The following is a 12,162-nucleotide window of genomic DNA, read 5'->3' as shown; positions in this document are numbered from 1 at the left end:
GTATTTCATTGTTTTAAATGCTTCTCTCTGCTTTAGTAAGCCAGGCTGAGTATCTTCCATGTGTTTATGACCTTTCTCCTCTTTCCTCCATTTTCTCTTTTGTTGCCCACACAAATTGCCTATTTTCCTATTAAGATATTCTGGACACTAATCTTTTGGGAATACTATGAATTGCAAGCATCTTTCCAAGTGAGGAATTTCCTAATCCTTTTATCTAAGAATTTTGTTACCCTGTATATTTAACATCTAAAAAATACTGAGATAATTTGAGATAAAATTCTTACCATAAAACTCACCATTTTAAAGTGTATGATCCATTGGGTTTTAGTATATCTCAACAGCTGTTTGTGCTTAATTTTAAAAACCTTTCCTATTCTCATAACATAAAGCCATTCACTTATTTTTTTTACATTTATTTTAAAACTGATACTATACATAAAAAGACAAAAATTGCACATGTTAGAGGGGTACCATATGACTTTTAAAATACATGCACACATTAGGTAATGTTTAAGATAGGTTAAATATATCTATCTCTTCAAATATTTATCATTTCTTTACAGTGAAAACACTCAAAATCCTTTGATAATTGTTATATTTCCTCTTTTTAAAAAAATCATAAATATTTGATTTTTATATTTATGTAACTAATTACACTGATAGAAGTAAACTTTTTGAAGTTAAGTAATAGAATGATCTAATTTAATATTTATTTAAATAGCTAGCTAATTGTTCTAGCATCATTAAGTAATACATTCACTTCTACTAGTTTCTAGTGCTATGTCTGTTATCTGTAAGTTCCCATACATACATGAGTCAGTTTCTAAGCTCCATATTCTTTTGGTTTGTCTGTGATCCAATGTCACATAATTTTTTTTCTATAGTTTTAAAATAAATCTAGTGTCTGTAAGGCATGTCTTCTTAGTTTATTATTCTTCATATCTATCTTTACTTTCCTAGGCCCTTTACCATCCCACATATATTTTAAGCCCAGTATTTCAAACTCAATGAAAGAAAATGGTCCTGTGCCCTTTGATTAGAGTTATATGAAATGTACAAACAGCTCAGGAAGAATTAACATATATCAGTATTGGCATTGTTACAATATTCCCAGCCACAATTTGGATATACCTGTTATTCCTTTAGGACTCTCATACCTTGAGAGTTTTATACATTTATATTACTCTATAAATTCCACATGCATATTATTTGACTTCTTACAAGGTATCTTACAACTTTTAGTGTTTTATTTGGATGTGTTTATATACATACACACTGCTTTTTCTAAAAAGTCTTGTTTGTATATAGCAGTAAACTAATTTTCGTACACTCATCTTGTACAGTGACTACTAGTTTTTATAATCTGAGTGTTGCTAATCATATCATTTCTAAATAACAGTAATTTAGTTTCTTCCTTTCCAGTTCTTTCTACCACTTTTGCATTTGTCTTGCTGCTCCTACCAGTGAGGACTGTCAGTACAATGCTGAATAGTAGTGGTAACAGACACAGTCTTGTTTTGCAGTTGCTTCTGTTAAATTTTCTTCTTTTCTTAGTACATGTTTGCAATACACATCCATCATGGGGAGCTGGTCCATGCACATATGGCATCTTGCACCTTTTTACTTCCTCTTCCCCCTTTCCTTTCATACTCCTTTCTCCAACCCTAGGTTCCCTTCCTATGCGTGAAAGGTCTACCTCCCTGTTTCCTACAAATTTTATCTTGCTCTTTCAATTATTTATACTTTGAGTTTCTCATATAAGAGAAACCATGCAATATTTAACTTTCTGCATCTGCTTTACCTTTATGGTCTCAAAAGTTGCTGCTTTTAAAGGGAAACATAACATTATACCCCCAAATACAGGGTTTGATGAAAGGTGGGTTTTTACAAAAGAAATCTATTGGGTTAAAAGTTTCCTCTATACCTACTTTGCTAAGTGTTTTTACTTGAATGATAAACTGCATCAATTCCCTTTCATTTTTGATTTGATCTTAGAATTGCTCTTGTTCAAGAAGCCTGCAGAATACCCTAAAGCTGTAGTGAAAGTTGGTTTTCTTTGATTCTACTATGTTTTGTGCTTTTCACAGCAGGTTAAAGTGTGTGCGCATGGCTCCCTGGACTCCAGTAGCTTCTAAGTAGTTCAAGGCCAGGGCCCTGTCTGGTTGGTTCATAGCTGTAACTCTTGGCAGCTGGTGGTGTTAACTGAGCATCTCTATGTATGTGTAGAAATAAATTGTTGGTAATATACCCTAGAAATTTTTATTCCTTTCTTAAAACAAATTATACAGTATTTCTGAGAGGCTTATATACAAGGGCAATTAGAAGGGAATACAAATTTGAGAAAAGTTTTAAGTATCTAGACATCTGTGTTTGCTCTTAAGATGACCAGTACAATGTAATTATATATCTTCTGAGAAATGCTGGCCCTCTTTTACCAAATATAAGTTGTTGCCACACTTTAAATTATGTTCATATTTATTTTAATCTTATAGTACTTATTTATCTTTATGTCATTCTTAAAACAATAATAAGGTTCCTACAAACTTTGATTTGCTCTGTATATACTTTTCAGAGGCTTTTTTCATGTTACTAAAATTCTTTTAATGATTCATTTAAGTGACTTTTAAAACAGTGCCAAAGGTCTTTTAAAATGCATTAAGTTTCTGTCAGTGTTTGAGTGTCTCATGTGTTTAATTCAGAACATTCCGCTGCTCAATAACCACAGAACCTCACATGCCACTGGAAAATACAAAACCTTTATCTTTTAACTCAGTTTTGCTTTCATGCTTAGCATGGCTCTAAAATCACCATTGGGATATTTATTAGCTGTCTTTGCAAAACTGTGGGTCATACATCTTTCACATTTCATTGAGAAGAAAAGAAACTTAATCCCACTAGGATCTCCATTATTAGTTCTTCCTCTTGATTTTTTTCTCTGTGGGGATTTTTATGCTGGCCTAACAGTGCTCTGAAGATTCCTTAGATGGATCAGCATTTTACAAAGGCAAAATGAAAAGGCAAAACTCTATTTTGAGTTGGGAAATTAAATTCTATATTTGCCAGGCAACTTTTTTTTTTTTTTTTTTTTTTTAGTACTGGGGATCGAACTCAAGTCCTTGTGCTTGTGAAGCAGGCGGCGGAACCACTGAGCTAAATCCCCGGTGACGTGTCAATATTTGGTTCTTATTTAATATGATACAATTATTCTCTTACATGGCAGAGTACCTTTATGTTCAGTAAAGTCGTTTTTAGCCACTGCATAACAGTAATTAACCACTTGATTGCACCTTGAATGATACCATTTCTAAAGATTACTCTACAAAGGGCATCTTTTTGTGGGATCTGCTCTCCAGGGAGCATCAATCATATTTCACCAGCAGCAAAAATGTAAATATCCTTTCCATATTCATCATAGAGTATTTTGTCTTCCATGGAGAAGAATTGCTGAAATGAAATGTTCAGGAGTCAGACTGGTAGGAAATTGTTTATTTCTCAAATTGGCTCAAATTCTCATTTTTAAGCATACTGAGACTTCTAATTTTCAAGTAGTGGCTTGCATGTTCGAAAATTTCTTACATGGAGACATAATTACAAAGCCACATTTTCTATCATAAAATATTCCAAATAATGTGACATTTCAAAATGTCCATTCTTTCCTCTATGGAGTAAGTGAAAGCAATCTTTATTTAGAGCCTTCTCACCTTAGTCTATTTTCTTAGTGGTGTCCAATAGTTTATCTTTTCTATGTAAAATCGCATATCTAGTTTTACCAGTAAAATATTGAAATAGTTCATCTTATATTTTGTACGTATGACAAGTGAAAGCATGTTAGTAAGATCCTACCTTTGGTCTGATCTACTTTTCTTACATTATACTCAAATTTTTACCTTCCCTTGCTAGCTGCACTGAACATGTTTTCCCATACTGATCATATCCTTTCTTGTGTCTCTACAGGCAGGAGTCCCTCTGTCTGGAATGTGTTTCCCTTTCTTCACTGTTCATTTATATAAACATCCATGCTTCCTTCAAAACTCTGATTAAATGTTATCTATGAAGCTTTCTCTAAACATCTCATTCTAAACACACACACACACACTGTTTTCTCTACTGTCATCCAATAATATATTATAGATCAGATTATGAAATTTGAACTTCGTTTACACTCATATTCTATTTTGGGATCTTAGCAGTCAAGGTATATTATTCATTTATCCTTGGATAGGACCTGCTCCAGCTCTGGCACCCTAACAGGCACTTCCTATGCATTTATAAATAATTAATGGATTAAACAGTATGTGCCAATTAGTGTAAACATTATTCTCAAATTCTAGATGATGATGTTATGATTTTTCTATACGATATTGGTCCCTGCGGCCATAATGACAGAGAGGAGATAGGCTATTATAAGGCTTAATTTTGGAAGTTTTACAGCAGATAGAAATAAATCTTAAAATTCCTACCTGAATTAAGAAAAAAAAAAACAAAGGAGGGAAACCGAAATTATTTGCCAAAAGTAACGTATTTAAAATAGAAAATATCTGAAAAGAAACATGGAGAACTGAGAAAAATGACTTTTCAAATAAAAGGTAGATGGAAAGTTAACTCTTAATGATTAATGTGAGAAAGGACAAGTGCAGTGGAAGTAAACAGAATTAAGTGATAAACATCTCTCTCGGAACTGCTGTAGTAAGTGAGCAGGAGAGAGGCCTCTGAAGCATCACCAGGATCCAATTCACAAAAAATCCAGAATGCCCCAGATTATATTCTTGCTTCCTTTCAACTCACTTTAAACTAAACCAAAGTTTCTCTTTTGAAGAGAAACAAAAACATCAACTAAGTTATGAAATTATTCATTTAAGATACATAATATTTTATTATTTATTCCTTTCTTCCTTATTACTTTTATGATAACCACAGAAGTTTAACTTCTGTTAAGGTCACTAAAATGATTTTACCAAGAATGTGCCTTGATGCTTGAAAGAGGGGAAGCACAGTTTATGAATTCCAAAATAGCATTATTTGAAAGCATAAGACTCTTGTAAGCCTTCTTAGAATTGATTTTTTTCTACTTGCTTCACTCCCCCCACATACACACAATAAAAAAATAAAGCTTTGGGTGGAGTTAAGAATTCTTTTCAAATGTTAAACAATAGCTGGAAATCCTGAACATGTATTCTCCTTTACCCAGTAGGGAAAACACTTTAAAGTCTCTCCTTTTTTTGTTGTTAAGAATTATTTAACAAGGTATTTAGTCAACAGTTTCTATTTTAAACTGAAAGTCCAGTTTTAACTGCCTGAAATATATTTTTCCTTCCAAAACTCAATTCTTCTTTTTCTTGAGACATAACAAGTGCATGATACTAATAACCTTGACGAATGTGTCAATGCAATTAATGATTTACTTCAATCAAATGATGAAATTAGAGATCTGGAACATGTATCATAAAAGTGTGAATTTGATTCCAAATATAAATCATATAAAGCATATCTATAAATTTAACAATTTTAAATATTCTGATAAATAAGTAATTATGTACTCTGTGCATATTTACCAGGGTGGAGGTAGAAAGAAGAAAGAAATAGGGACACAGTGCACACCATGGTGTCGTGGACAGAGAAGTATGTGAGGAGCCAGGGGACCACAGTCACTCTGACGTCCCCTTCCCCAAGTCCATAAGCACTTGGGGGCTCCATTCACACCTCTCCCTGGAATAGCATCTCTGGTGAGCAGAGATGAAACAAAAATAAATTTCCAACCTATTAACAAGGAATTTCAAATTACTTTAAATACTCTGCAATGATATGTAACAGTAAACATCATTATATATTTACAGATGAACTGATAAATTCATGTAATAATTCTGACAGTTTTCTAACTGAATTCCTAACTGAATTAAGTAAAAGAAGGGGGTTTTATCTTTCTCCTGCCAAATCTCACATGAGGGAAAAATTTACCACTGGTTTAGAGTTATTTACTTTTCAAACAATGCTTAAATTTCATACATAATTTTTAAATTTTAGCTTCACATTTCCTGCATAGAGTCTTTAAGAACTATAATAGTCTTCAAGTATGTCCCAAAGTCTGACTTTTTTTTTTTTTTACTGTAGTCAGACAGACAAGATCTCTAACACCAGTCCCGATGCTGATTCAAGAAAGGTTTCCCTGGTGCCAGTTCTTGGGAAATGGAGGATGTGCTATGAGCCTTCTCAATGGACACATCCCTAAAGAAGCTGAGCATGTAGGACTTGCACTTAATAGTTCCTGTTTTCACATGGCCCTGCACAGGGGATGAGTTAAGCATACCTGTTTGGGAACAGAACAGTCCCCAAATCATCCTAATATGAGCTTAAGGAAGAAAAACAGAAGACAGGAGCTAAGCCATTGCTGCTGTGAGAGCTACAGGGGCTTCTGAGCCGAGACCCTCGCTCACTCCCTTTCATCTGAACTGTGTGTGTGGAGGATGAAAGTTGCACACATCTCCAGAACTCCACCCCAAGAAAGGCCACTCTTGCCTCCTCCTTTCCTCAGAAGCAGTTCTAAAATAAACCCTTCACTTGTTTTGGGGAAATGCTGTACATATTCCCTGCGTGCATATTTCTGTCTTATGTGTGTGTGGTTTGATTATTTATTACTTTGCATTAGTCATGCCTACCCCCCCTTTTTTTGACTGTTAAACTTGTTTCCTGAAATTACTTTGTGTGTATTGCACAGAGAAATCATATTTTTGCATCTCAGCTGCCTTTATTCATAACTTCTCCCTTTCCTTGACTGGGTGCATCAGACAAATTAATACATAAATGGCAAAAACCTGGCTATAATTCAATAACAAATGCTAACTTAGAAATACATAAACGCAGTAGAAAAAAACAACATTAAAGAACATGAAACACCCATTGACAATATTTAAAAAATTACCACTGTATGTAATGCTACTTAAAGCATTACTGTACAGAATCAACCAATGAAGAATCCATTTAAAACTCTTTTAATAAAGGCAATTTATATTTATTTGCATATTCACACCACATACTAGATAATGACGTGTGTCTAATATGTCCACTAAAAATTTTATGTCAGTAATCAATTTAAGCTCTCTATCCCATACCTGCAACTTAGTACTCCTTGACACTAACTGGACACCATTAATATTGCCAAATTTGACAAATACTCACGAGAGAATATTCCCAATATAGGCGTAGTAGGAGCAACAGTAGGGCGTGGTTCCATCACAGCAATAAGATCTGCAGTCTTTGCCACACTGAGCAAGGCAACTGTCTACATAATAAAAACCATGGATGAGCTATTATGGTTGGAAATCACAGCATCAGGAAAAAGTATTCTATTTCATATCTTTATCAGTTAATTCCCCCTCTTTAGTACATTCAGATCTTCATTTTCATATTCAGAATTCTAGAACATTTGCCAGGTTTTACACTCACCTTTCTTCCCAGGTAGATGAAGCTGTGAAGAGCAAAGACCATTCTTCCTGAAGCTCCTGAACCAAGTGCTGTACTCAGCACTCAGCATTGGTCAAATGAGGTAATGAAAGGAGAAATGAATGAATGAGTCAATAATCATTCATTCAATTTGTCAATAGATTTCTTTGAATAGTTTTTAACTGATCAAGTTTTCTGATTTTAGAGTGTTATATTCTCAATCAACCTCAATTAATGAAAAGTGTTATTGATATGGGTAATACCGAACAGTGCTAATTTAATGCTAAGTTTTCATAACAGTGTATTTTATGCTTTTCTTTCCATGCCATTTTACCCCCATAATTACAGTTTGCTTCCATATGGTAACAGAAATCAGTCTACTTTCTGTCAAGTCATTAGGCTTGGAAAATGGTGTGTTAGTTACAATAAGAAGTTTGTGAGCAATTAACAGATCATTAAAAATCATACTGAAGAATTGATAAGCTATAATACAGCACAGTGTGAAAGAGGAAAAGGGTATTGTCTGACCAAAAAGAAGTATTAGAGGCAAGAAAGACAAATTACTATTTTTCTACATGTTTTTCAAGAAGGAAAATTATACCAGAAATGTTAGATAAAAATCACCCTAACCTTTTAAAATTTTGATTTCCTCATACATGGTTTATTTTTTGTTACTTTTTAATTAGTTAAGTTTATGAGTACATTTTAGGTATACATAATGACTACATTCATCATAGGGAATTTGTACCTGTACATGATATATCTTGATTTTTATTTTTTGTCATTTGCCTTCCTCCCTTGTTTTGAGTTATTATTGAGTTATAATCAGGACTATAAATCATGATCTATATGTGAGTTTTGAATACTATATATGTTTAGGAAAACAAAATACACGCTGATAATTTAAGTTGTATCTTCAAGAATCACAAAATAAGTCATTTCCAACTTATTCCTTGTAGGTACTATTGACCATTATATAAATTATATAAAGATTTTGGTTTCCTATCAAAGGTATAGTATTAAAAGTATAATGACCATGTATTGATTTATCAAGAAAGGAAACATTTTATTACTTTTAATTCACCTGAGATGATTCTTTACAAAATGATGTGATCAAAAGGTAGCAAATTTCATCTGCTTTTATAGTAGCTTTTTTGGAACAAGTGAGAAAGTTCAACTTCAAATTTTATTTCCTTTCATTTTATGTTTACATTGTAGATAAATAAACACGAACCTTCATGTTTTCTTCTTGATTGTGGTAAGAAGAAATGAGAGGGAAAAAAAATCTCTGTAAGCTTTAGCAACTACCTGAACCACTTACAAATTTTGAAACAAAACCATATTGGAATCATTTAGATCCAAGGGAGAGGTTAAGGTACCAACAATAAGTGCTTCCTGCAAAGCACTTGTCATACTGTTAGAGGCTAATTTGTGCTTTCTTCAGTGACTATTCTGCTGCTGTCATTTTAATGCTATTTCATTTATTCAAATATTTCGACTGGTCAGTTATCCCCAAGGTTTAGCAAGGATGTGTTACTTCTTGTTCTTTAAAAGGCACTCAGATCTGGAGACAGCTATTGTCTTCATTGTTCACAGTAAGACAACTAATGTTTAAATAAATTCATGGGCGCCTTTTTAGTGAGGCTCAGGACAGTGAATTGTTAAATTTTCCATGAATGTCAAAGATTCAATTACTACCACTACTTTCTAGTTATGACTGTCATAAGGACATGGTGTTATCAAAATATTTTGAACCAACATTACAGGAAAGCAAGCCCAAAATCTTGTAGCCAAGAAGGTGGATTTACCTGTAGCAAACCTCTAGATCATGTTGCACATTGTTTCTTATTTTTATGGCATTTTCCACAACTCTTGTCTGCTTCCCAGCACTAAGCTGCTAAATTTAATTGTACAGCAAATACATTCACAATTACAACTTTTCCAGTCTAAACTTTGACTCATATTTCAAAATTTATTTTGCTATGTTACTTGCTTTCTCTGGCTTGAGTTTTCACACACTTATAAAAGAACGGAACATTCCAACTGTCCTTGGAAAATAGGTTGTATTACTTCTAATAAACAAGTTCGTATCACTGAAAACTAGTTCAAACTTTCTTCAGTAGCTTTTTAATGAAAGGCAGGAAATGGAAGAAGGTTCCCCAACTCACCCCCTTAGCCCACCTTCGGGAATTGTGGTACAGGAAAAGCAGTATCTGGCTTGAAGCACTTGCTCAGAGGCTCCTGCAAGCTATGGGTAAGGATAAGAGAGGTAGGAAAGGGAAGGGATGGAAGGCACTGGCTGAGGCCCAAAAGGTAAAACCTTGACCAACCAGATCCTGTCTTTGTAGCTTGCAGTAGGAATTGGACAACAATATAAACACTTCATTATGTCTTTTTCTAAAAGTGATGCCACCATAAAACATGGTATATCATGGATAGAAGCCTTGTTCTTATTTACCTAGCCCAATAGAACTTGAATATAATGTTTGTGGAAAATAATTCAGATTAAGGACAGTGCATCTCTTAGGCTTTTGTCCCATGAAACGGACAATTCATTTACCAGAATATTTCAACTATTTTTATTTCTAACCATAACTCATACTTCCAACTGAACTGAATCATCCATCGTGGCATATACATACCCATGGTGTTTGGTGTTGTTCATACTATATCCTAACATACCCTACTCTATCTCTGTCCAGGCCTTTCTTATTTAAGTAAAGATCTTGTTCCTCCAATTTCTCAATTCAATACTCCTGAGCAAATATTTGTTTGAGGTCTTTCAAGGGGTGAGTTTTCTAGTCTCAGAGGCTGTGCAGACTGTGTCCTTAAGGAGCTTACACTTATAAGCCACAAATAAGACCCCCACCCTTTGAATACCAACACACATGATGGTGTCTCTCCTAGGACACACGACAGTGATTCATGGGCAGCCCTTCTCTCCCAGAGAGAAACTCAGAGCGTGACTTCTGTTCTCTTCTTGAGTAAATATGGCAAGCTTAAAAGCCTCTGGAATCAGAAATCCAGGAGTAAACACTCAAGAGTTCCCTAGCTAAACATTTCTTCTGAAAGACAGTGAGTCAACCTAGTATTGGTTTGCGGTTACTTTAGAGTGTGTGTAATTACTCTGTAGTCTGCTAGGTAAGGAGAGAACGGCACGAATCCAGAGGAACCAACCTTGCTGTTGACCAGCTGGGCTGGCTTCCTGAACGTGCAACTGGTACTGAGAGAACTGGAGGGAAGGGGGGGGGCAGGTGCAGTAGGTAAAGTTTTCAGTCTTCCAACGGAATAAAGCAGACACAAGAACAAGAAAAATGTGTAGTTCAATGTAGTGGTTGAGCAAGGCCAGGCCAAGTGAGGGTAATTAAATAAAGTCTCATTTGCTTTTTGCCTCCTTCCATCCTTCCCATAAGCAGAGGAGGTGGAAAGGATGAGCCATGCTTCAAATGAACTAATGAAGAGATTTTTACATAAAACTACTGTTAGTGCAATTTATCCTTAGTCCCTCAAATTTGGAAAACTATATGATTTAAGTAAAAGGAATGTTGTAAACAGATTAAAATGTGAATTTTTCCCATTATATTGGAGCAAATTTTCTACTTTTATGCATTTCTATATTAGAATCAGCATTTTCCCTATAGATATCTTTTAAATGACAGCTTTAAACACTTGCTAATTTGCACTTTAATAAACAGACTGAGAATTTCTATGGAAGTTCTATCTGGTGAGGTTAGATGAGAAATTAGATGCTCAGGTGACAATGTGGGAGAAGGTCTTCATTTGAGTTTGCAGTATCTCTCAAAATGTAAATTGCAGTGCTATTCATATATAAAGCATTGCAGGGAGATGGGTAAGACTGATTTTTGCCACCAGAAATCAAGAGATATGGAAATATTTTTTATTAAAAAATTAGCTTTTAACTTTGTTCTGTGAATATGAACAGATGCAAAAACCATGTGTGTAATTAACTTTATACCTGAATACCCAATGAAAGGCCATCTAGGGCTTCCTATCAATCACAAAACAAAACTCATTTTGCTTCATTATTTATTAGCAATTCTCACTAAGAATAATTAGAAGGCGGGAAAGGAGATGCCCTCCACAAAAAGTGCTTAGCTATATGAAAGAAAACAGATTAGACTCCGAGTGAATTCATGCCTCTCAAAAACCTTGTATTTTAACTCAGCACACCCAATCCCCCAGCCTACAACACTTGTGAATCTTATAAAGAACAAAAGCAATGCCTAAGCTTTCATTTCTAAAAGGGGAAAACCGATATATTCAGAAAGTGGGCGGTGGAGGGGGCCGTGGGTAACCTATAATGCAATGGCAAAGTCACCGGAGGAGCTTACTTTAAAACCCCAGCGAGACCTCCAAACTTCAGGTGCTTTTTAAAAGCGCTTTCCCTTCCCTCAGTCTCCGCCCTCGCGCGCAGGTTCCTGAGTCGTGGATACATTTTACACCATCCAGACACTGCAGTACACTAAACGTGAGGTTACCATTTGCAGGTTGCTTACAAGGAGAAGGGGCAGGGGCAGCAAGCAGGAAAAGTTAAAAGAAAGAAGAAAACAAGCAAGCGCAGGTTTCTGCAGTCGCCTGGCGGGGACCACACAATCTCTGCCCTCCCACAAAGGTCTCAGATGGTCCTGCCCGGCCCGAGGTGGCCCAGACCCGGACCCACACACATTCCCGGGCCCCTTACTCTCCCTCAGCCCCGTGTCACTG

General features: G+C 35.1%; 1 protein-coding gene across 4 annotated transcripts in view; it reads right to left on the bottom strand.

Moving 5' to 3' along the window:
• The window catches only part of Cyyr1 (cysteine and tyrosine rich 1), a 98,208-nt gene that overhangs the window by 85,503 nt on the left and 543 nt on the right, over positions 1-12,162 (bottom strand). For 2 of the 4 annotated variants that reach the window (XM_087213523.1, XM_004842239.4), the window contains exon 2: positions 7,174-7,276. In XM_087213523.1, the coding sequence (XP_087069649.1) occupies positions 7,174-7,276 (103 nt within the window). Of the gene's footprint in view, positions 1-7,173; positions 7,277-7,440; positions 12,159-12,162 lie in introns of those variants that run through there. The other 2 variants (XM_087213519.1, XM_021256132.2) reach the window with 2 other exon arrangements.

This window comes from Heterocephalus glaber, unplaced genomic scaffold (genome assembly GCF_053883595.1).
Source record: "Heterocephalus glaber isolate CG9 unplaced genomic scaffold, H.glaber_assembly_v1.0 deba00000122, whole genome shotgun sequence".
In the NCBI taxonomy this organism is placed as follows: domain Eukaryota; kingdom Metazoa; phylum Chordata; class Mammalia; order Rodentia; family Bathyergidae; genus Heterocephalus; species Heterocephalus glaber.
Note: the sequence above shows the minus strand (reverse complement) of the source record. Positions and strands in the feature narration are given on the sequence as shown.